General features: G+C 35.0%; 1 protein-coding gene across 3 annotated transcripts in view; it reads left to right on the top strand.

Moving 5' to 3' along the window:
- Positions 1 to 19347, top strand: part of SP4 (Sp4 transcription factor) — an 83858-nt gene extending 64511 nt beyond the window's left edge. For all 3 annotated transcript variants that reach the window (XM_032873569.1, XM_032873558.1, XM_032873549.1), the window contains exon 6: positions 16168 to 19347. In XM_032873569.1, coding sequence (XP_032729460.1) covers positions 16168 to 16415 — 248 coding nt within the window. In that variant the 3' untranslated portion in view covers positions 16416 to 19347. The remainder of the gene's footprint in view (positions 1 to 16167) is intronic.
- The last annotated feature ends 7329 nt before the right edge of the window (positions 19348 to 26676 follow it).

Below are 26676 nucleotides of genomic sequence, written 5' to 3'. Positions count from 1 at the left end.
TCTCTTGAGTTTTCCAGTTAGATTTTTTTTTTTTTTTTCTCTGTACCTTGCTTTTTTCCCAATGTTGTAGGCTTTCCTGAATTATCCAGTGGTCCTTGGCTTTTATTCAAGTTGATGATGATGAGTGATAACTATGTTTAAGTAAAGGAAAAAGCTTCATGAACTGGTGACTTTCATTTAAGGCAACTGGGCAGGAATACTGTGAGTTATACTGCAAGATACCTAATTACCAAAATACAGTAATAAACTGTGGGACCACATTTCTCTGGATACAAATCATCAAATATTCTGACCAAATTTTTTAAAGTAGGATAAATAATCCATGCACGGACTTTAATTTACTATTATATGTTGTACATCTCCCCCTCACCATTTTGAGTCTGAGACTTCTGCATAATTCTACAGAAGACAGATTGGCTCTCTTCTAGATATATCCTCTTTCTTAATAATCTCTACTCTAGTCTGCAGAAATTTGGTACAGTTAAAACTTGTAAAACATTGCATAACATGAGTGAGTTTCACAGGATTTTTTTCCTCCTTTGTCTCCCAGCGTTGACCCTGTGGGCCCTGAATAGTAAGTGTAAACACCATATATATCCAGACAGAGGACTGAAAAACAGGCTCCTGTGCTCTAAGGCCAGCTGTCTTTGTACGTTCCACTGTAGTAGTGGCAGCAGGGACACCTAAAAACCCAAGAAAATACCCATATCTCTGACCAAAAGAATCCAGAACCTTCTTTTCCATTGAATGTGAGGGAATCACTATTACTTTTCTCTTGCCATTTTACTCTGAAGGTTGTGGCAGTCATATGTATATGTGTAGAATGGCATAGGAAGCCTCAAGAATTCTTTCTGGCCATAGGAACCAAAAAGAAGGGACACTTCGGGGTTGAGAAAGCATGAGGGAGATTTTGCAGAGATCTGTAAAAGGTGATCCCAAATTTCATTAATGAAACAAATTCAGGGCTCACCCCCATGCTGCTTGTAATAGAACAGACCCAAACAACCATAGCAAAGGCTTCAAGAACTCAGCCCTCTTATAAACCATCACCTAATTGCTAGCATGTGCTGAGCAGACCAAAGCATAACAGAGTCCTTGAAAATGAATTAATATTGGAACTCATGCCCAAAGAAGGCAAGATAGACCTGATCTGAAACTGAATGGGTCAATTACCTGCTAAAACAAAAACTTAACATTTCCCAGAGGATTCTTTAACAGGACCAGAGTTACCATAATATCCAGAATGTCTAGGATACAACCCAAAATTTTCAACATAATATGAACCCAAGTAAATCTGACAGTGTCAAGATGATCCACATGTTGAAATTATCAGACAGTGACTATAAAGCAACTGTTAAAACCATCAGCCATGGAGTAAAGGTAAACATATTTGAAATAAAAAAGACAGAAATTTTCAGAAGCAAAATTGAAACTCTAAAAATGAACTAAATGGTAATTTTGGAACTGAAAAAAATGCATTATACAAAGTTAAAAATTCCTTATATGTGTTCAGTAGTAAATAGAGGTAATAGAAGGGTCACTGAAGTTGGAGACAGATCACTAGAAGTTATACAGTCTGAAGACCAAAGAAGAAAAAGATCAGGGGGAAAACGTTAATTGGGTTTCAGGCAACTATGGAACTTACAAAATTAGTGACATTTGAGTCCCAGAAGAAAAAGAGGAAAAGATTGATGTAGAAAAATATTTGACAAAATAATGGCTATATTAGGTGTAAAATACGGATTTAAGAAGCTTACTGAATCCCAAACAGGAATTGACAGGAAGTTATGCCCAGATACATGAAATCAGTCTGCTGAAAATTAAAGAAGAAAAAATCTGGGAAGTAGCCTAAGGATAATGACACATTATGTATAGAGGAATACAAATTTGAATGATGAATCATTTCTCCTCAGAAACTGTGGAGGACAGAAAAGGAAAAGGATTGCCAGCTCAGCATTTTATATGTAGTGCAAGTGTCCTCAGTAAGAAAGGCAAAACAAAGGGTTTTCAGATGAAGAGAAACAGAATTTCTTGTCATCAGATCTACTCCAAAAGAAATGATTAAAAAGGGGGCGTCAGTTAAGTGGCTACCTTCAGCTCAGGTCATGATCCCAGGATCCTGGGATCAAGCCCCGCATTGGGCTCCAGCCCCGCATCGGGCTCCCCAATCAGCAGAGAGCCTGCTTCTCCCTCTCCCTCTGCCTGCTGCTCCGCCTACTTGGGCTCTCTCTCTCTCTCTCTCTCTCTCTGTCAAATAAATAAATAACATCTTTAAAAAAAAAAATGCTAAAAAAAGGTTTTTTAGGCTGAAGGGAAATGATACCAGAGGGAAATTGGGAATTTAATATGGAAGAACAAAATAAATGGCAACTACCTGTGTAAATACAGCAGGCTGTTATTGCTGTGCTTAAATTTTTAAAAAATATATTTAAAGTAGCAGTAGATTTTTCAGTGTTATGCAAATATATTTGGTAAATATAAAGTAAAGGAGGAAGAGTAATGAACCCTGTATGGTTGAAAAGCTTCTTTGTTTTAGTGTAAAAATACAGAACACGGTGTATATGTACTGGGAAAAGTTAACTATGTATATTGTAATTCCTTTATCAAGTACCAAAAATACAGAGATTCAGGGGGTAAGGGGGAATAAATTAAAATAGAATGCTAAACAATATTCAAATAATCCAAAAGAAAGGAGAGAAGGAAAAAACAAAAATGAAAAACGGGACAGGAATGGAAAACAAAATAACAGACTTAAATCTAATCAAATCAGTAATTATATATAATGTTAGTGGTCTAAACCTAACAATTAGAAGATAGCAGTTGTTGGATTGCATTTGAAAGACCAAATTATATATTGTGTGCCCAAAAAAAAACACTTTAAATATTATCATATGGATAAATTTAAAAAGGTAGGAAAAAAATACATGACATACAAAGGCTAATTGAAAGAAAACTGAAGTTACTATATTACTATAACAGGCAAAATAGACTTCATAAAACAATGAAAAGTACTAGCTATGACAAGTCATTCTATAATGATGGAATGGCTCACTTTATATGAAGCTATAACAATTCTAATTATAATAGGTACCTAACAACAGAGCCCTAAAATATATAAAGCAAGAACTGACAGAACTAAAAGGTAAAATAAAGCAATCCACAGTTACTCTTGCAGAGTTTGACACTCTTTTCTTAGTAATTGATATGACAAGTAGACAGAAAAGTAGAAAGGGTATAGAACATTTTATCTGTTTGCCCTAATTGACATTCATAGAGTACTCAAGCCAATTGCAACAGAGTACTCCACTTTTTTTTTTACAAGTACATGGAACATTCTCAAAGATAAACCATGTTTATGCCATATGTTACATCTTAACAAAAGAAATCATACAAAGTATATTCTCTGATCATAATAGAATTAAACTAGAAGTCAGTGACAAAAATAACTGAGAGTTCCAAATTTTGGAAATTAACCACCACATTTCTGATTTACCCTGTGGGTCAGAAGAGAATATCTTAAGGGAAATTAGAAAATATTTTCAACTAAATGAAAATATTTGTCAAAATTTGTGGGCTATAGGTATAACAGTGCTTGGAGGGAGTTTATGGCAGTGTTTTTATTAGTAAAAAAGGTTTTAGTCAATAATTTTTTTTAAGATTTTATTTATTTATTTATTTGCCAGGGAAGGGGAGAGAGAGAGTGCACAAGCAGAGGGAGAAGCAGGCTCCCCACTGAGCAAGGAGCCCAGTGCAAGACTCAGGATCATGACCTGAGCCAAAGGCAGACACTTAACCAGCTGAGCCACCCAGGCATCCCTTAGTCAGCAGAAACTTGTTCTACTTAAGTTTAAGTATCATTCTACTTAAGAATAAGTTTCTGTCTTAAATACTAGAAAACAAACAAACGCCAAATAGGAAGTTAGGCAGCAATAAATAAAACAAATAAATGAAATTGAAAATAGAAAAATCTAATAGAGAAAATCAAACCAAAATCTATTTTTCTTAGAAAAGAGAATTAGTCTTTAACTAGACTGTCCAAGAAAATTTATCAATCACTGCCAGGAATGGAAGAGGGGGATATCACTAGGGTCTTTAGACAATATAATAATATAAGAATGCTTTGAATAACTCTACACTCTGAATTAGGGAACTTAGGTGAAATGGAAAGACCAAATTAGCCAATAGTACTATATGTATTAAAGAAATTGAATTTTAGTGAAAAACTTTGGACAAAGAAAACCATAGGCTCAGAATGGTTTTATTGAAAAATTCTTTATTAAGTAATAAATGATACTCATTTGCACAATCTTTTTTAGAGAGTAAATGAAGGAATACCTGTTAACTATTTTATGAGGCCTCATTACCATGATACCAAAGCCAGACAAAGACATTATTAGGGAAAAAGAAAAAACAGATCAGTATTCTCATAAATACAAATGTCAAAATCCTCAACAAAATAGCAAACCAGGTCCAGTAATAATAGTAAAAAGTAAATAGTAAAAAAAAAAAAAAATAGTAAAAACAAAATAGTAAAAGTAAAATAATAGTAAAAAAAAATAATAGTAAAAGAATAATGTATCATGACTCAGTTATGTTTATTCCAATAATGAAAGGTTGATTGAAGATTCTAAAATCAATCAGTTGATGTGATTTATCATATGAACAAGAGAAGGAAAAAAATCACATGATTACTTAAATATATATACACAAAATGTATTTGAGAAAATCTGCATTTAGTTTGATAAAAATTCTCACATACTAAGAATCAAAGATAATAACTTTATAACCAAGTAAAGGGTATTTGTTAAAATACTACAGTTAGCATACTTACTGATGAAGGACCTAATACTTATCCATAGGATCAGGAACAAAGCAAAGATGTCTGATTTTTTTTTTTTTTAATTTGGCATGGAGCCCAATACAGGGCTTGAACTCACAACCATAAGATCAAGACCTGAATTGAGATCAAGAGTTGGACACTTAACTGGCTGAGCCACCCAGGTGCCCCAAGATGATGGATTATTATCACTCTCTTCACCCTGGTACTGGAAGTCCTACCTAGTACAATAAAGCAGAAAAAAGACACAACCCAGATTATAATGAAAGAAATAAGTGTCTTTATTTGCAGACACCTTGGTTGTCTATTTAGAAACACCCTGGCATCTACAAGAAAGCTGTTCATACTAATCAGTATTTGCAAGATTGCAAGAATGCAAAATACAAGGTTATTGTACACAATGAATTGTTTTACTATATACTAGCAATGAACAACTGGATACGAGTAGCTTAATAGTGTCATTTTTAATAGGATGAAAAGAATAAAACACTTTGCTAGGACTCTAACAAAATATATGTAAGATGTATGCTGAAAACTAAATATTGGTGAGAGAATTAAGGATGACTTACATTCATGTAGACATATACCGTGTTAGTGGATTCCATGGCCCAGTATTGTTTTGGTATCTCTTCTCCCAGATATATATATACAGATCCAGTATAGTAGTCCTTCTCACAATTATAGCAGTATTTTACAGAATTGGCAAGCTGGTAGTAAAATTTATATGAAGGGCAAAACAGGGTGTCAAAACAGTTTTGAAGAAATACAAAAAGTTAGCTGATTGACCCTCAATGATTTTAAGATTTCCTATAAAGCTACAGTATTAGAATGCTGTGAGGTTTGGGTGAAAAAAAGGACACATAGGTAAGACCAGATAGAGAATTCAGAAATTGACCCACATACATATCATGCAAAAGTAATTCTATGGAGAAACAGTAGTCTCTTCAATAAATGGCTTGGAAGAATTGCCACATGCAGGAAAAGAACTTTGAGCTACATACCTTGTATCTTTTACAAAGGCTGACTCAAAATTACTCAGACTAAAACTTGAAAGTATAAAACTTTTTGAATAAAATATAAAAATCTTTGTGACCTTGGGTATGCTAGAATTTTTAATACAAGGCCAAAAGCGCAGTCCAGAAAAGAAAAACTGATAAATTGGACTCGATAAAAAGTACAAATATTTGATCTGTTAAACATCTGTTAAGAAAAATGAAAACATAAGACACAGACTGAGAATGAAAAAATATATCTGACAATGTACTTTCATCCAGAATATATAAAGAACTCTCAAACTCCGCAATTTGTAAACAACCCAATTTTTTAAAATTGGCAGAAGATATGGACATTTCACTGAAGAGGACATATATCTGACTAGCATGAGAAAAGGTATTTTGTATCACCTTATTTGAGGAATGCAAATTAAAATTGCAATAAAATATCAGTACACATCTATTAAAAGGGCTGAAATTAAAAACAACACCAAAATCCTGACAATTAGAAGTACTGGCAAGGGGCACCTGGGTGGTTCAGTGGGTTAAGCCTCTGCCTTTGGTCAGGTCATGATCTCAGGGTCCTGGAATCAAGCCCCACATAGGGCTCTCTGCTCAGCAGGGAGCCTGTTTCCCCTCTCTCTGCCTGCTTGTGATCTCTCTCTCTCCTCTGTCAAATAAATAAAATCTTTAGGGGGGAAAAAAAGAAGAAGAAGAAGTAGTACGGCCAAGAATGCCAAGCTGGTGGGAATGCAAAGTAGCACAACATTTTTGGAAAACATTTTGGAATTTTCTTATAAAAGTTGAACATATACTCAGTTTATGACCTAGCAATCCACTCCTGAGTATTCACTCCAAAGAAACAAAAACTATGTTCACACAAAAAGCAATGAATATATATAGCAGATTTTACTTACAATCACCCCAAATTGGAAACAACCCAAATATTCTTCAACTGGTTGAATGGTTAAGAACTGTGGTATATTGCTGAAAGAGGTAATCCAGCAGACTTGACTGCTGGTTGATCTGCAAGTTGGACCTGGATAATCAGAGGCTTTTCACCCCTTCCTCTGTCCCTGGATTTCTGCCCACTGTTCCCCTAATGGGAAGGATGAAACCTTGAGAGAGAAAGATGTTGAAACCATCTAGACAGTATATGTGACTGAACCCAGTTAAGACCTCTGTGTAAACTTTTAGATTTGGCAGGTAGATGTAGAGATATATTCATCTGGTGGCTATTCAAAACAAGCCTCATAAGTAAGTAAGTTTCCTTTCTTTTAAGTTAAAATTTCCTTTCTTATAAGTTAAAATTTCCACCTACCAAAAGAGACATGGTCTGCCTCTTTTGTTTTCTCCTTTCCCTTTGTGTACAGGGCCAGTTGGTGAACCAACATATACGACAGAGTACTGCTCTCCAACATAGAGGAATTAATTATTAGTATATACAGCCACAATGATGAAATTCAGGTGTGTTGGTGAATAATCCCAGCATCACAACGTTACATATTGTATGATTCCATTCATGTATGACAGTTTATGGAAAAATAAAAACCATAGAGACAGAGAATAATTATTTTCTAAGGCATAAGGGAAAAAGAATTCAGCCATGAAGAGATATCATGAAGGAATTTTTGGAAGTGATAGCAACTTCCATATTTTTATTTTGGTGATGACTAAATGATTTAATACATTTGTTAAAATTCATAGAGCCATGTCCCCAAAATAATAATTTTACTTTGTATAAGTTGTTATTTTAAGTATTAAAACCTGTTTTAAAGTGAGAGATAAACTCATTTTTGAGACATTGTAATGTGAAAAGGGAGAAAGGGGTTTTTTTGTTTGTTTGTTTTTGTTTTTGTTTTTGTTTTGAGAATCCAAAACCAGTTTCTTTCCAACCTTCTACATATGCCTCAGTATCATACAGCACTTCTCTTAACTCTCCCAAGGGTATTTAGAGCCAGAGGAATTCCTAAAAATGATTTTGTGCAACACCGTCATTTTATAAATAAAGCCTACACTGAAGTCTTAGGAGGCTGATTGATTTTTTTACTAAGGCCCAGACTTAGTTCCTTGAGACAAGTTGAGTTATTAGTGATGAATAAGAATGAGCCATGGGAGCAGTAGAGTGAACAGATTCAGACAGGCAATAACAGTCACAGCTAACATTTCTGAGTCCTTTCATTGTGTAGGCATTTTTCTAAATGCTTTTTTTTTTTTTTCATTTTCTCATTTAATCCTTTGAAGAGTAACACAAAATAAGTATCTCTGTTATTCCTAGTTAAAAATGAAGAAACTGAGAATTGGAGAGAGAAGTTGCCCAAAGTTACATGGCTGGGAGGTAGACCAGAGTCAAAACTTTTATTCTGAGCTGGAATCCAGTTCCTACAAAAAGAAGAAGGTATCATATGTCAGGACATGCAAACAGTTCAGTGTTTGGAACCATAGTATTTGTGACAATAGATTTAAAAAAAAAAAAAAAAGTAGGTGGGAGTCAGTTACCATTGTATGTTATAAACTATTTAATTTTGTTTTTTTCCACAGCCTTAAGAAATGGGGAACCACTGACAGTTTTCAGCAGTTAATCAAATTGGTCATCTTTTTATTTTAGACCATTTGGTATTTGTAGGGAGAATAGATTTATAAGGAATAGTTTTGAGACTGTTTAGTAAGGACAACAGTGATTGTTGTCAAGATCCTAACTAGAACAAAAGTTGTAAGAATATGTGCAACCAGATCAAGAAATGATGATGTTAATAAAATTGACAGGATTGGTGATTTTTTAAACGTGAGAAAAGAAATAGTAGGTACCAGTGATAACTACTATCAGTTGAAATGGAGACTATAGGAAAAGGATAAGTATATTGTAGAATTGTCTGCCTTCCTTCAGTTCTCTCAGTTTTGTTTCTTGTGGTGGTTTTTTGGGGGGCTCTTTTGTTAGGTGCATATATGTTTATAATTGCTATGTTTTCATGATGGAGTGAGTCTTTATCATTGTAAAGTGTCTTTGTCTATAGTAACTTTTTATCATATTGGTCTGTTATTAATATAACTATTTCAGCTCTTTTTTGCATGGTGTTTTTTTTTCCATCCTGTTATGCCTATTCTTGATGAGTTTAAAGTGAGCTTCTTTTAGACAATGTATAATTGGATCATATTTTTCTATAATTCATTCTGGTAACCTCTGCCTTTTAATTGGAACATTCAGTACATTCACATTTAATGCAATTACTGATGAGGACTTAGACTATTTTCATATTTGTTTTCTAGGTGTCTTCTTTTTATTCCTGTATTCCTCTGTTACTAGCATTTGGTGTTAAATATTCCTTGTGTGTTATTTTAATCCCCTTGTTATTTTTCTATAATATTAATATAATATTTTCTTACTAGTTGCCTGCTTTGGGGATTACAGTTCACATCTTAAAATAATCTAGGTGCAAATCTGCTAGCAATAAATTCTTTCCATTTTTATTAATCTGGGAATGTCTGAATTTCTCATCTTTTTAAAAGATTATTTATTTATGAGAGAGAGAGAGAGAGAGCGAGCAGGCACTGGGTGTAGGGGCAGAAGGAGAGAGAGAATCTCCAGCAGACTCCCTGCCAAGGGAGAAGCCCAATAAAGGCTCAATCCCATGACTCTGAGATCACAACCTGAGCCAATCAAGAGTCAAACACACAACTGACTGAACCACTGAGGTACCCCCTATTCATTTTTGAAAGATAGTTTTGCTGTATGTAGAATTCTTGGTTGACAAGGTTTTCCTTTCATCGTGTATCATCCCACTGCTTCTGGCCTCTATAAGCTCCAGTAAAAAATCAGCTGTTATTATCTGACAGTCCCTTGTAGGTGATGTATCACTCTCTTGCTGTTTGTAGATTCTCTTTGGTTTTGACTTTAAGCAGTTTATATGTCTCAGTGTTAATCTCATTGCATTTTACCTACTTGGAGTTTACTGAGCTTCTTAGATGTGTACATTGTTTTTCATCAGTTTGGGAGGTATTCAGCTATCCTGTCTGCAAATATTCTTAAATATTCTGCAGATAGTCTTAACTATCTTGAATCCGTAAATCTCTCCCTCTTGCTGAGAGGTTTTGTGTGTATGTTGGAATGCCTGGCAGCACTTGGACAATTGTCACCTCTGCTTTAGCCTCCACTTCCTGCATATGCAGACTCTCAACCGTTAAGCACACATGAGAGTTTGAGGCTTCTCAAATCTTTCCTGGGCATGTTCATAGCTTTATTAAGCATGTATGTGGTCATCCAGATTCCAGGGAGTATGCCAGAACTTTTTAAAGCCACTATGGATATTTTATCTCCCAGTTTTTCCTTTTAAGTTTTTTGTTTAGTCTTTTTATTGTTTGTCCCAAATATTATCCACTGCCCTGGGCATCCATGAAGTTAAAACACTTACTACAGTTGTCTTAGACAAACACATATTCCTTTCTGTCCCTGGAAAAAGACTTTTCACATTGGGCTGCCTCCAAGTCAGATTTAGTAAACTAGTCTTTTACGTGAGGTCTTCTGAAGAACCACAAGACAGATCACATAATGATAATTCCTTGGACATGAGGTTTTGAAAGCATTCCAGCTCCATTCTGTTCTGTTTGGTAGCTGCTAGGCTTCTGGAGAATTTAAAAATGGAATTAGGAAAGTTAAAATACCATAAAATTTGCTGTTCTAATCAAGATTCAGCCTTTTTCCTTTAATAAACAGTGATGAATTTGTTTGTAACATGTTGGATGAAGTGTATGGCACACCTAAGGAGTGTGGAATTCACAGTTGAATTTAGGAATCTGGATCTTGATGCCATTATCCATTTATAGATCATAGTTAAAACTATTAGAGTAGGTGAGATTGCCTTTTAAAAAGCCTTCATGATAAAATTGATCAAATGATTTCTATATTCAACTAGATAGTTACTGAAGAAGGAAATGAAAAATTAGTCATTATGCAAATTGATGTCCCTATAAAGTCATAGTCTCAAATCTCAGCCCGTCAATCAGAATAGCATTGTATTCCTATTTTTTTGGTCAAATTCCTCATTACTTTAATAATTATCTAAATCTTGTTGGGACACCTGGCTAGCTCTGTTGGTGGAATATGTGACTCTTGATCTTGGGGTTGTAAGTTTGAGCCTTGTTTTGGGTGGAGATTACTTAAAAATATTCAACTCTTAATTCCATTGCCCTTCCCACTCAGCCTCCCTTTACTCCCAGTTCTTCCACTTCAAGAAAATTTAAGCCATGTGACTTCTTGGAAATTGTCATTGCTCCCCCTTTTAATTTACTTTTATCCACAGGTAAAGATAGAATTGAGGGTACTCATGAAAAGATTCATTTAGATATTCTAGGCTGTGTATGTTAAAACAGGTGTCCAGGATGGACTAATAAGTTGAAAGTGTTGGAGGAGATGGTTTGAGGGACCCAGCAAGTCTCCCAGTTTGAATAACTAGGCGTCTCAGAACAAATTAAAAATTTACTCCTTTAATGTGGGTTATGAAAGTTGTTATTGTTACTAAAAAGTTGTAAATAGGTGACCCTTGAACAGCACAGGTTTGAACTGTGCGGGTCCATTAATACATGGATTTTTTTTTAAATACTTAAAGTTCTGCAAATGGATTTTCTCTTCCTTTTTTTCTTAGTGATGCTTTCTTTTCTCTAATTTACTTTATTTTTAGAATACTGTATATAATATATGTAACACAAATATTTGTTAGTTGACTGTGCTATCGGTAAGGATTCCACTCAGCAATAGGCTATTAGTAGTTAAGTTTGGGGGCAGTGAAAAGTTACACACAGATTTTCAACTGTGCAGATACGAGGGTCCGTGCTTCTAACACCTTGTTGTTCCAAGGTCTGCTGTATATGCTACATATGGATATATGGTAAAAGTTATTCGTAAGCCACGGGGTATGTTTTTTACTTAGCTATATCAAATGCTAGACATTTAACAGTGTCCCTGTAGTGAGTTGAATTGTCTCTCTTAAAAAGAGATGTTCAAATGCTAATCACTGGTGAATATGACTTTATTTGGAAATAGGTTTTTTGCAGATTAAATTAAAGATGATGTCATACCATGCCTACTGCCAAAGATTTAGAACCCACTTAAGATTTAGGACCTACTGGGTTCTAAATCCAGTGACTGATATCTTTTGTGAGAAGGAAAGAATACACAGAAACATAGGGTGAAAGGCCATGTGAAGACACAGGCAGAGATTCGGGAGATGCAGCTGCAAGCCACTGAATGCCAAGGATTGCCAAAAGTCACCAAAACTAGGACGAGGCATGGAAAGACTCTTCTCTATAGAGTCTTTGGTGGGAGCATCGTCCTACTGACACCTTCATTTTGGACATCTAGCATCCAGAACTGTGAGAGAATAAATATCTATCGTTTGAAGCCACCCAGTTTGTGTTACTTTCATACAAAATCCCAGGGAACTAACATAGTCACTTAGTCTGCTCCTGAAATCAATTTTAATTTGTGAGTTTTAATTTATAAATATGTTATCATGACAGAAATAACATTAATTCATAAAGTATGTTTTACGCATTTTATTAGCTTGATTTGAAGGCGACATGTTGAAAACAGATTGTGACAGCAAGATAGTTGGCTCTTGATGGTACTTCAAAAAATAAAGCTTAAAAGATCTAATTTATTGTATTTACTCAGATCTAAGATTCCACTGAAAAGCTCAGCAGCTCTTTCTGAGAGAAATTACTCTTATTCTAGGAAATAATTGAATATAATTTCTAAATATGAATCTTCTACTTGGGTCCTTTTAAAAGACCACTATATTTTAACAGTCATTAATATAACAAGGCATTCTCTTAATAACCTAGGTCAAAGTAGCAATTCTTTTTTCTTTCTTTTTTTAAAAGATAGATTTATTTGTTTGTTTAGTTATTTATTTATTTGAGAGAGAGATTGAGAGCGAGCACATGAGTGGGAAGGGTGGAGGGAGAGGGAGATAGAGAATCTCAAGCGGACTCCACGCTGAGCCTGGAGCCTGACTTGGGACTCAGTCCCACAACCCTGAGATCACAACTTGAGCTGAAACCAAGAGTCAGATGTTTAACCGACTGTGCTACCCAGGCACCCCAAGCAGTTCTTTTTTCTATACTCATTTTGTTAAACCAGAGTTTGGGTTATGTTCTGGATATTTTCTAATAGAAGTAAAATTTGGTATTTTGCTTTGGATACTTGTAATGAAGGTACTTCATATATTTTGGATCATGTAATAAAATCAGTTATCACTTATCTTATTAGGCCTTAATTTTTTCAGGATTATAGCTTATATAACTCTTAGTTTTCTATTGCTGCCGGAATGAACTGTCTCAGATTTAGCAACCTAAAAGAGCACACATTTATTATATCACAGTTTCTTTAAGTCAGAAGTCTGAGTAGGCTAGCCCTGCGTCCTCCACTTAGCATCTCACAAAGTCAAAATCAAGGTGTCAGCTGGCTATTCCTTATCAAAGGCTTTAGGGGAGGATCTGCTTCCAAACTCATCGACTCTGTCAACCAAATTGTTTTTGCTTTTGTAGGACACAGGTCCCTATTTCTGTGCTGGCTTTCTTCTGGGGCTACTGTTTGTTCCTGGAAACTGTCCGTATTTTTTGTCATATTCTCCATGGACACCTCTCCCAGCAGTAGCAGATAAAGTCCCTTCTGATTCTAATCTCTCTGATTTTTCCTGCTGCAACTCTGACTACAGCTGAAGAAAACTCAGCTGTTCGGAGCTCCTGTGATTAGATTGGGCCCACTCAGATAAATCAGAGTAATCTCTGTGTTAACATCTGTAATCTTCATTACATCCCTTTTGCCATGTAATAAAACATATTCATAAATTCCAAGGATTAGGGCATAAACATCTTTGGGGGCCATTCCTGCTTATCATAAGTAACTAATACCAAGTTTCAATAATTAGTTATACTAATTACAGAAGTATTAACCTCCTGAGAATAATTATAAAATAATTAAGATAATTATACAAGGAAGATACTGTAGTCTATTAGCGTAAGAATTCTGACCAGTTTGCTAACAGTAAGAAATTTAGAAATTGTCTGACACTACAGAAAACACACTTCAGTGTGGAAAAGGGCAGCAAACTGAAATGTCATTTCCCTAATGTTAGTTTAATTGTGCAATGTACTTTACTTAATTTAAGATTCTAGCCAACTTTTATTGCTTAAAATTAATTGACACCCATAGCAGTTAGGAGTAGGCAGATTAAAGGTCCACATACAAACCATGTCACAATGGTATCCCATACAGTTTGTCATTAGATTGGCTGGGACTTGAATTTTTTTTTTTAATTTAATTGTGTGTGTGTGTGTGTGTGTGTGTGTGTTCCAGAATTCATTGTTTATGCACCACACCCAGTGCTCCATGCAATATGTGCCAGCCCCCCTAATTCCTCCCCCAAAACCTTCAGTTTGTCTCTCAGAGTCCATAGTGTCTCATGGACTTGAGTTTTTTAATTGGTACTGGTAGCTCCACATGATTGCCAATGACTATCTCAAGATAATAGAATCTTCTTAAAGTGTCCGACTCTCACTTGTTCATTTTTGTATCACTAGTGACTGGTACATTGTAGATGTTGCAGAAGTATTTGTTCAAAATGATTGAGCTCGTGAACATTACAGCTAATGAAGACTTACTAAGCAGCTGCTATGTACAGGTTGATCACCCAGTTGATTCAGTGCTTACTAAATGATCTGGTGTCTTCCAGCCATCGCCATCTGAGTTTTTTCTGATTATTCTTGGCTGTTGCTGTTGTAAAAGAAAAGAGGTCTCTAATTGCACTTTGATGATTAGCATAAAAAGCCTAAACCAAAAGTACAGTGCCTTGAATCCTGCTGTGACATTAATAGTTGTATGATTCCCAAGAAGATTGATTTCGAAGCCTCAGCTTACTCATTTATAAAATAAAAAATGTAAAATAAGATCTTTAAGATTTCTTTTAGCTTTAAAATTTGTAAGCTGTGAATTTTTCTTTGGAAATAAAATGGGAGACTTGGAAGGTCAGAGGACTTCAAGATCAGTCTTAACCTTAGACCAACATTTAATCGTTTTTTGCCCTTGTCTAAGTATCAGCATTCAGAAAATGCAAACATTTTAAAGAATTTTGCCTAAACCATGTATTTATCCTTTCATTTAATTTTTCAAGACTGAAAGAGAGAAGTTTAATCAAATAATGTCAGTGTAATTTTTTAAAAAATAAAAGCAAACAAAGAAGATGGTGCGTTATCTGATATGGACAGAGTTGAGCCTACAGATTTTCTACTGATAAGTCGAAAGCAGGGCAAAGTAAAGAAGTCAGCCAAACTGAATTTTCTTATGATTGCAATTCTAGTGTCAGACTTGGAAAACATTTCTTTCCCTTAAATAACAAGTTTTAGAGGGAAGGACTAAAACTAATAGTCGATCTGTTGTGCACATGATGGTATACCACTTAACCAAATTTTTGTGCACTCGACCCATTAAACACAGAAATGAAATGCATTTTTTTTATAGTTAACATTTAGTTTTTATTCCAGAATAGAGAAGTAGTTCCAGTGGAACTATCTTAAATCTTAAGGAGAGCATATTTAAGGATCACCTTATATACAAGAACCTAACAGCCTTGTTCTGAGAGACCTCAAAACTCTTAAATCTGAAATAGAGTATTTGCCTTCTAAAGAAACTCAGTACACTATTAAATTATTAACTGATTTTATTTTAAGTAGTTCTAAGGTAGTTTTTGCCTCTAGGCATTATAATTAAAACGAAGACTAGTTTTTAAGGAAAAGTGGACTTAAGCCTTGAACATTATATATTGTTACAGCGGGGATCGTCTATTAGAAATCCTCTTATTTCATAGATGGGGAAACTGAGTGGTTACTTAACTTGCTCCAGCTTTTACTTGTAGGCCTTAGCAGAATCAGGACTTTAACTGGTCATTTATTCCCAATCGCATGCTCGTTCTCCTGTACCACACTGCTTGTTTGATAGCATTTTATTTATTTATTTTTTTGAAGACTTATTTGTTAGAGAGAGAGCGAGCAGGGAGCAGGGTGGGAAGAGGGAGAGAGAAACTTAAACAGACTCTACGCTGAGCTCAGAACCAGATCAGGTGCTTGATCTCAAAACCTGAACCAATACCAAGAGTGGATGCTTAACTGACTGTGCCACCCAAGCGCCCTTTGTTTGATGGCATTTTAAAATAAAAACAGAAAGAAGGTATTTTGCAATAGTCAAAAGTTAAAAGTATAGTATGCTCTGAAGAGAAATTATTTAAAAATTTTTCATTTAAGTAAAATGTGTATGACTTCATTTACTATTTTTTTGTTGTTGCTTAGGTGAAAAGAGATTTGAATGCCCAGAATGTTCCAAAAGGTTTATGCGGAGTGATCATCTCTCCAAACATGTCAAAACGCACCAGAATAAGAAAGGTGGTGGGACAGCTCTTGCCATTGTTACCTCGGGAGAACTGGACTCATCTGTTACAGAGGTGCTTGGCTCCCCAAGAATTGTCACAGTTGCAGCCATTTCTCAAGATTCAAACCCAGCAACTCCCAATGTTTCAACCAACATGGAAGAATTCTAAAAAGTTATTTATAGCAGAGACCTCTAGTGCTGCACTTAAGTTTACACACCTTTGAAAATCTGGAAATGGGCTGGTCAAGTGGATTACAGAGTAGGAAATCATGTTTTCATTCTTGGCTTCTTTAAGTATTCCAAGATTCTGGGTCAACATGTGAAGTGTTGAATTTTTAAAAATAGAAAAAGCAAACTGATGTACTGGAAACAGATAGAAAAGTATTTCCTCCATACTATAAGTTGTAGTTACTTGGAAATAGATCACATAATCCTTAAACTGAATCTTCCCCCTCTTTTAAAATCATGTGTTAACATGTTTAAAAAAGACAGACCTCAGTAGTTTGCAGGCTGGACCTTAATTGGACTTGTTTTCTTTGGAAGTACTTTGTTACAAATTCGGTCAGTAATAATTTTATGTATTTTTTTTTCCCTATAGCACAGAAAACAGATAGCTAACTGATGATAGGGATAATTCTTTATTTCCTTAGCTTGTTTTTGGAAAATTAACTGAAAATAGTTTTGGCCGTCTTTTCTAAATGTTAGAAATTCTTCAACAGTTGAATTAGGTAAGTTCCAAAAAAGTAATCTGAGATGCAGCTCAGATCTTTATTACCACTACATTATAGTAGTGTGTATGCAGACAATCAGTGAAGTCCAAGTACTTTCTCCATTTGGAGACACAAGAAGAACATAGAGCTAAACTTTAGGTTAAATTTTAGATTGAAACCTTAGGAAAATACTGGGGTGGGAGGGTGGTTAAAACAAAACTCATAATAGCTTCAGAAAAATAAAATGAGGCAACTTAACATGTAAGGTTTTGAAGTTAGGATTGATTATATTCCTAACCCTAGGTTGAACTACAAAATTCATTTTAAATGTTTATATTGGAAATATTTGCATAGAGTATAAATCATTCTGTAGTTTCATATTCTGTAAATATGAGTTATGTTGACAATGTGCAGAATTCTTTATGCTTTGACTTGGTAGCCAAAGAAGGAATTATCACACCTTTTTTTAAGGCCAGCAGAAAATTATCTTTTAACTACATTACAATTTCCGTTTTCCTCTCTACTAAAATTTAGCCAACCTCATTTATTTCTAGAACTGTATTAGAAGGCTGGTTACTAATTTATAACATAGAAATGTATTTATGTTATGCCGATAACTGAGTTCTCCCTAAAAAGACAGCCTAACAAATACATAACAATGTGATAATATGAAGCAAGTTATTTTTTAAAAATCAGAATAATGTTCTAATAAGTGACTAAAGGAAAAAAATGTATTGTTTATGCAAGGGTTTTATAGGAAAGATGGCCAAAAGTCTTGTGAAAAAAATTTGGATTATACCAACAGCTTAAGTATTAGTAAGATATCTCTGACTTTAAAAATGTATTTACGTGGAAGCATAATGGAATTGGAATTGACCATTTGAAAACAAATTTTTAACTGCCTGGTTTATTAACATTATTAGTTTGGGGACCGTTTGAATAAAGGTACGTGTTTTCTTGTGCATTCTCTATTATTTCAGGAAAAGTACTACTCATGCGAATTCTCTTCCAAAATTGTGATGTTTCTTGTATTTTTGATGAAGGAGAAATACTGTAATGATCACTGTTTACACTATGTACACTTTAGGCCAGCCCTTTGTAGCGTTATATAAAACTGAAGGTCTTTTGTGCTTTCAGTTTGTATAAAAAGCTTTGAGATTAAAGGAAAAAAAATTTTTACACTGTGGTTATAAATTTCAAGTTTCTTAAAGCTTTTGTAGACTTGTAACAAAGTCTTTAAATTTTAGTTGGATTTTGTAAATTGTTTTGTATATTTTATTTAATGTACTCTTAACAACTGATGTATCTGGCTTTAAAACATCAGAATCAGTTTGTTGTTTTGTTTGGTACAGAGGAGCATTTGGTAGTGTTAATTTTAATTTTATTATATAGGAGCTGAAACATCAAATATATATTTTATCTATCATTATGCTACACAATCAGTGCTATAAATTTTTTTATGCAAAGAAACTTTCCTAATGTTTGAATCATGTTTCCTCAAAGTGACACTTTCTGTTGTTGTTAATACCAAGTATGAGCTCTCTGCACCATTATTCCAAGAACCAGTTTTAATGCATACCTGTGTATGCTCATCAAAAATAGAAGTTATTTTTTAATCAACAATGAGGCCTATTATAAATTTAACAAACTGAATCTGGATAGCTTTATAGCATATAAAATATATTAATTTGTGTTAGCAGGTGCACATTTCACCACTGAAATTAGAAATATTTTGACAGTCTGTTCTGCATACCATTCTGAATCCACTTTTCTGTCTTATAAGAATCGTAAATTTCAGTGTCCTTTATTTGACTCAGTGGGATATAGCTGTTATAAGTAATAGGGCACAGATGTGCAGTAGAGTCATATTTAATGGCATTTCACTGTTCATTCCCTTTGCCACCATTATAAAACTTTTCTTTATTGTAATTATCAGTGCAAAGCTATGTATTTATCATGGTAGAACTCCAGTGTTAGAATAGTTTTTTCTTACAGTATACTTTCTTTGGTTAGGTTTGTGTATGTGTTGCTGATTACATTAGAACTTGATGTTAAGTCATTATTTATCACACTCTCATGAGAGCAGTAATAAAAGTGTGTAATCTAGGAGAAAAAGTTAATTTGTCAAACTTAGATAAGCATGATGTTTAGGTCCTATTTTTCAATTTTATAACTGTTTTATTGCAACAATATTTGTATTTAAGTCTTCATTTTAATGCCTTGTGGTGTTTTTTTATGCATGTCACTAAGTTGTCATCCCACATAAATTGATGTGCAGCATAGGGTATTAAATCTACATAATGATTTTAAAACAGAAATAGTTGATGGTAAAATGTAAATGTTTTACAAAAATTCCTTATAAAAAGTTTTGTAGTAACATTTCACTTGTAAATTTTTTTTGTAAAAAAAAAAAAAAGAAAAAAAAAAGAAAAGGAAAAAAGATGAATCCAGAAAAAACCTGTTTCCCATATCCTAGAATTTAGACAATTATTCTGCCAGCAAAGCCTCTGGGGCTGTAATTGACATTTTTACAGTGCTGATTTGTATAAAATTTGTTTTTTGTGGATTTGGAAATAAAATCATGTACAAGTTGTTGCCTGCAATAACAATTGCAAGTAACTATTAAAAATTCCCTTGAGTTTAACATGTTTCTTCATTTAATTATGTATACTATAAAGCAGCAATAAATTATTTGAAGTATCAATCTTCTTATCACGATGAACACTAGGAAGTAAATGCTTCTCACTAGAAAACGTATTGGCAACTCTTCATAATTCCTGGTATTAAGATCTGGTCACCATTTCTCTGAACATACTGCCAAAGAACACCAATGCGATTTCATGTTAATTTGTAGCCATTGCTCTAGACATTTATGGAAATTAAAATTTGATTTAGGGACATTTTTTACTTAAATATTTTTAAGCAATAAATGTTAGGAAATTGTAGGAAGAGCTAAAAATGAAAAGATAATTAAAATATTATTTAGGCTCACAGAAACACTAAGAAGCAGAGTGTACCACATAAATGCCACAAAAATCTGTAAGCAAAAGCTGTTGTCTTTTCCTCAGGGGAGAGCCCAGCAAATCTCATGAAGAACCTTGCTAACATAGTGAATACATTACTGTAACAAGTTCATTTATCAGATTTCCAAGCCCAGGCCAGATTAGATGATACAGCCCCACGAGGGGCGGGGGATGTTAGGTAGCAGGGGAAGTACTCCGACTCACAGAAGACCCCACAAATAGTCTTTTTACATCTCTAGTAATCGAGAGCTAAATAGTGTATGGGGAGATTGCCTTGTACAGGAAAGTCCTGAGGTAATGGTATGTTTACTTTGTGTAGTGTAGTATGTACTCATAATAATGACTGAATCAACTTAAATGTATGCTATTCTGCCAAACAATACCAGTAAGAAATTTTTCAAAAAATTTGTATCAAAATGAAAGATGATAGAATTACCAGAAAAGTTCACATTTGGAAGCTGGGATAATACTACATAAAAGAGGTGATAATGGAGAGAGTTAAAATTTTACTGTTTTTTTTTTTTTAATTATTAATATATTACTGGTTTGATTCTTGGGCCTTCTAGGAACATCAACCACATAACTATGAACAAGACTGAACAGAAGAAAAGACCACGAAGTAATGCTTTTTACTTTCCTAGATTGTGGACATGAAACCATTGGTATAATAAGCTGGGAAAGTGGAAGCAGTGCTAAGAACAAGACTGTACTATAATATGGTATGGTTCACAGGGCTGTTGGTGAGGATAACCTCAAGGCAGGGAAAAGATAGTATCATTTGTTTAGTATTTATTTAAAAGTTCAGATGCTTAAGGGGTGCAGAGACTTAAGGTGTGTGCAAGAAACACAAAGGAGTTTATTCCTGAGTACATGAATCGTGGTAACTGTCTTAATTGCCCAAGCAACAGTATCTGTTTAATATACATACAACCAACTTGTAATTGTGTAGGAGGGTTTTTAAGGTATGTATTTTCATTCTTTTCAGATTTGCTAATTAGCATCTTCGGCCATGTTCTCCTAGTAGCAGGTGGCAATGAAGTAATTATTTTTGGATACCTGCAAGTAATCTCAAGTACACATAAAAGGAGAGGGGAAGAGAGGAGAGAAGATAGATCTTGTAAACCTCTATTTTTGTCTAAGGTAATAGTCTGGATAATGCTTGGATAATTTTTCCTGAAAGAAAAAGTATTCCAATTTATCAGGTTACTAGATTTCAGAATTTTAATAATACTCCCAAGTTTTCATATATTTAAAAAATATGTGTATATGCTGCTTGTAATACTCTGGCCCAGAAAAGCAATTTGTGTATGCATGCACATATAGTCAACTATTTACAATAAGGTTTTGAATTAGCAGTACGTGTATTAGACCATACGGGCATAAAAATCTGTTCTCTTTAAACAGAAAAGCCGTTTTATGATTCTGCCCACAATCAAGTGCAGATACTGAAGCCTTAAGTATATTGTACCTTGCCTAGCGAAGTCAACCAGGAAAATTGGGTAACCGTCAACAAAATTTTCACATAACCTTATATATGAAATATTCTATAAAAAAATATAGTAAAAAATTTATTCAGGGAAACAATAGCTGCATTACCTGCAATTAACAATACTCCCTTTGCATAGCTGGCACTGTTTAAAATTTTTGTTCAATGTAAACATAATTCATAGGGTTTTTTGTTCCCTATATCTATTTTAAAAGATTATTTATTTGAGAGTGGGGGCAGAGGGAGAGAAAAACTTAAGCAGACTCCACACTGAACATGGAGCCCAACCTGGGGTTTAGTCCCACAACCTTGAGGGAATGACCTGAGCCAACTGCTCCACCCAGGTGCCCCGATGTTCCCTATATTTTAATAAAAAATACATTTATATAGATATATATCATAACATTTAGATTGGATTAAGAAGTTAAAACTTAAGGAATGTCTGTGTGGCTTAGTCTGTTATGTGTCTGCCTTCGGCTCAAGTCATGATCCCAAGGTCCTGGGATCGAGTCTGGCATCCGGCTCCCTGCTTAGCAGCAAGCCTGATTCTCCCTCTGCCTGCTGCTCCCCCTGCTCTGCACACATGCTCGCTCACTCTCTGACAAATAAATAATAAAATCTTTGAGGGAAAAAAAGTGTTAAAACTTCAAAATACAACTTTTGTTTTTAAAGATCCTTTAGGAAAAACCATAAGAGAATATAGTTAGGCTTAAATGTACACACATGGCCTAAAATGAACACTATATGAAGATTTGTACCAATAGTTTCCATGAAACTACCTTTTTTATTTCTGAACATTAATTTGCTGTAGGACTTAACAATAGCAAAGGCTAATAGGTTGAGTTTTGAGTCTCCACTCATCGAACACCTATTACCTACTTTGTGCCAGGCACTAATGCCGGTGGCAGAGAGAGACCAAGAAAGACCAGAAGCCCTATCGCTGACCTCCTAGAGATCACACATATTCCAGAGTGGTAAGGGCGAGGGAGGGCAAGCAGAATAAAGGTGAGGAGAGCTAAGGCTGCAGTTGTAATTAGGGTAATCAGGAAAGCCTTCCTGAAGTGATGTCGGAGCAAAATGGAGTGAGGAAGCGAGCCTTGCCCAGGAGCATCTGAGAAATGGGAGGAAGAGGACTCCAGCAGGAGGGATGAGCCCTAAGATTGGATTGTGGCTAAATCATGATATCCAGAGGAGCCAGAAGGCAGCAGGAGATAAGACACAACAGTACAGCAGTGTCCTACACACCGGAGTGTGAAGACCTGTTGACCATCAAGTGAGTTGATCTCCCTGGTCCTAGCAAAGCCCCTGTGACCCAGAGATCACAAACTGGGAGCCAGAGGAGCGTGGGCTTTGTTCCTGGTTTGGCCGCTTTATAGCCACACCACCTTGGGCAAACTAACCTTTCTACACCCCCTCTTCCTCCTTTGCACAATGGGAATAATACCTCACAGATCTGTTAAAGGATCAAATAAGATAACTACCGAGCTCCTAAGACCATAGTGTTCAGTAGAAGTTATCATTAATTATAAATTAATCCAAAAGGTGAGGGAAGGGACATGGAATATTTCTCAGGTGGACCAATGCTGAAAGCTTTGGAAATGGATAATAATACATTGAAAAGTTAATTCTCAGAATCCCATAAAGGAAAGAGAGGGAAAAAACTCAGTGGGAATTCAATCGGGATTCAATCGTATATTTTTCTCAAACTACCTGCTTATGAGCTAGTTTGGGATGCTGTATCTCAAAATTAGAGGATAGTCATGTTTCCTCAGTGTAAACAAAATTGAAGTTTCAAGTCATTTTTTTCCTGTAATTTTAAGATTTATTTATTTATTTGAGATAAAAAGAGCTGGGGGGTGGGAGGGGCAGAGAGAGAGACACGCAGACTCCCAGCTGAGCACAGAGCCTGACGTGAGGCTCCATCCCGTGACCCTGAGACTGTGACCTAAGCCGAATAAGAGTTAGACACCCTTATTTTTTCCCTAATTTTAAAATGTTAATTCCCACTACAATTTGCCTACCTCCAAAGTAATAGCAGACAACCAGACAAGTGAACAGAAGCAGACCAATTAGTGAAAAACAGAAACAGCTGCCCATATATTCAATAACCTTTTTTTTGGACATGTTCGGAAAATGTTCTATATTTGAAATCATTCCCTACATATATTAAATAGATTAAATGAATCCGAACTTAGAGAGCAAAAGTACTCATGTGTTTTCAGCTGCAAATTCCAGCCACAAAAAGAAAATGTGCAATTTTGTGTCCAAAGGTTTTCTTACCCTAGATGACTACTTTTCAGACTCGATTCAGAAAAAGAATAATAGGATGCTTTACATTTATGAGCTCCAAGCTACTTTCACCTAGGTGTCCAGATTATTTGTGGAATAAGATAGGATATAAGTAAATAAATTGTCCAAACTGGCTTAGTGTCCTGCCAGGCTCAAGGGCACCTTGGGCTAGTTCCTGCTCTCCACTTCCCCTGCCTTGTCCTTTTACTCTCTTACCTTGACTTCGGATCCTCTTCTTAATTCTGACTTGCCCCTTCCATTCTCAAGCTGACTTTTGGAGATGCTTTTTCCCATCAGCCAATACTTTATTGAGCACCTCTTGTATGCCAGGTTCAGGCACAAGGGGTGCTATTCCTCTTTTCTGCACTAACCCTGATTCCTTGGATCTGTACCTCAGCTAGATTTCTAGAGCATCTCAAGATCTTCTTGCCACAATCCTAGGGACCTGCTGGCCAGCAGTTGCAGAGATGGGAGTATATTAAAATAGTCTGCGTCTGCAGAGAGGAGCCAAGGCTTAGATCATGTTAGGCTAAGTTAAGATGAACAGGTTTCATGTCAGAGTCAGCCAAGAAATCAAACCCTGGAAGCAAAGATCAGAAAAACAGCAAATTACAGGGAAGAGGAGGAAATTAAATGTAAACAGTTGTCTCAATCACCCATCCATCTTTGAATCATGCATTTCTAGATGGTTGGCTTGGTCAAATTGTGTTATTTATTATCTTGCTCTGAAATGTGGTATAATAAATATTTTATTGATAGTAGTATTATTTTTGAGATGTGGGAGCCATAATAAAGATTATATCTTCTGGTAAAATCATTTCTAGCTTGAAGTTTATGCTAGAATTAAATTTTATGCTAGAATTAAATACATCAGTAATTTATTGTGCTATGGCGAGGGTATCATGGCTTCCAAGAATTTGGTCACCCTAACAAGTTTGGGAAACACTGTTGAGGAAAGTAATTTAAAGGCAAACAATAAGCTAACTGGAAAAAAGATTCCAGCTCAGTTCAGGAATATTGTGAATGGTTACAACTTTAACTTAACTGTTTGACATCTTTGAAGCTCTCTCTATGTCAGCTGCTTCTTTGTCAAATATAGTTATGTATATATGAAATGTGTGTATGTGCGTGTTTCGTGAAGCATCATGTCCTTTTCCAAATACAGTCAGAAGTCAGAAGTAAATTTACTAGTTACTGTGGTTTTGTATTATAATTGCTTCCTCTCACTTTCTATAATTATGTGGACAAAAAGATTGTGAGAAAAATAAGCCCTATTCTGATGATAATATCTAACCTTATTTTAATGCTCATTTTTGTGGAATAGATTATGACTAGAAAGGGGTTTGGGGACCTATGGAAAGAGCCTCAGTTCTTGATATGTTTTCTTGTTTGTTTTGTTTTTCAGAACACCTGGGATGCCGGTTTGTATTAAAAGTCTTCGTAAGTATGTCCACTAAGTCCTTTTATTTTACTTTTATTCTTGCATCAAATTGTAAAAGTAGACTTCGACATAAAAAAAGGAGAAGGGAGCATCTGGCCAACTCATTCAGTGGAGTGTGCAACTCTTAATCTTACCATTGTGGGTTCAAGCCCTGCATTGAATATAGAGATTACTTAGGGATAAAATCCATTTAAAAAAAGGGCAGGGAGGGCAAACCTACCTAAAGATTTTTTATTAAATTTGTCATTTTGCAGATACAAAATATATTTTCTGTATTTTGGGGGGAAATGTTACCTTATTTATAAAATGTGTAGAAAATATTTATTTTCCTTTAAGTATTATCATTATTTAATAAAATCCATGATCTTGAAAAATTCTCGAAGGAATTACTGATATGAGAAAAGAGCAGAGAATCACCAAAGCATATATTTAAAGAAATTATTTGTCTTCAGTTTATGCTTCACATTCTAAGGGAAACACTGGTCAGATTTATGATTTAAGTACTTAAGTCTCTTACTTAGAAAAATATAAGATGTTTTTTAACTCTGGCTTTGTTCAGAATACTTCCAAAATAATTATGATCTGTAAAAACATCAAGTAACCCTCCTGCTTTAATTTTTTGTAGCTGAGCTATAACGACCTAAAGGACATCCAGCTCATGAATCCTGAGGACAGGGCTTTGTTTTCAGGAATCTACAACATCCAATCAAAATTCAGACATATTTAGATGTCAAACTAAGAGTTACCATGTTCCAAGTTCAGTGCATTCCTCTTAGGCAAAAATATAAAAGTAATTATTCGTTCTCATTGCCGTAGATACAGGTTTGATAGTCAAAGTATTAATAACAGTCATGGCACAGCATGCCTCAGTCAGAAAAGATACTAGACATAGTAATGGAGGAAGGTCCCAGAGTCCCTCCTATCCCTCCATCCCCACACACCCCTACCCAACCCCTTGTGCCAGTCAGTACTCTTCAGTTGCTGGGTCCTGGGGAGGTCATGGGATGGTAAGAGAGGGATCAGGAACCACAGTGCCCATATACTTCTTGGTATGGAATCATCTCAATATCTTAATAACCATTATGCTATACTGCTGAATATGAGCGAGGGACAGTGCGGTGATACTCTGAGCTATAAATATATGGATAGAAAACCCCGTCCCAAAGTTATCCTTTTAATTGCTGAATTCAAGAAAAAGCTCAGGCAGTTACATAAGCATTTTACTAAGACACACAAAAATCAAAGAAAAATGCAAGTAGAAAAGCCATTTCACTTAAAGATGAGACTGATTTAAAAACTTGCTGGAATATTTGTGTAAGTCCAGTTTCAGGGGTTATGATGACTTAAATAATTTAAAAGGCAAGTCAGAGAAAGGGCTTGTTACAGCAACAAAGGTGATTGCTTCCTAAACTTTATTTTCACTGGTTTTTAAAAGCCTGTTAACTATATTTATTGAATCTGAGACACAATTGGTTATTTTA

The sequence above is a fragment of the Lontra canadensis genome, unplaced genomic scaffold (assembly GCF_010015895.1).
Source record: "Lontra canadensis isolate GAN:19392208 unplaced genomic scaffold, GSC_riverotter_1.0 scaffold2, whole genome shotgun sequence".
In the NCBI taxonomy this organism is placed as follows: Eukaryota; Metazoa; Chordata; class Mammalia; order Carnivora; family Mustelidae; genus Lontra; species Lontra canadensis.
This window is presented reverse-complemented; position numbering and strand designations above follow the sequence as displayed.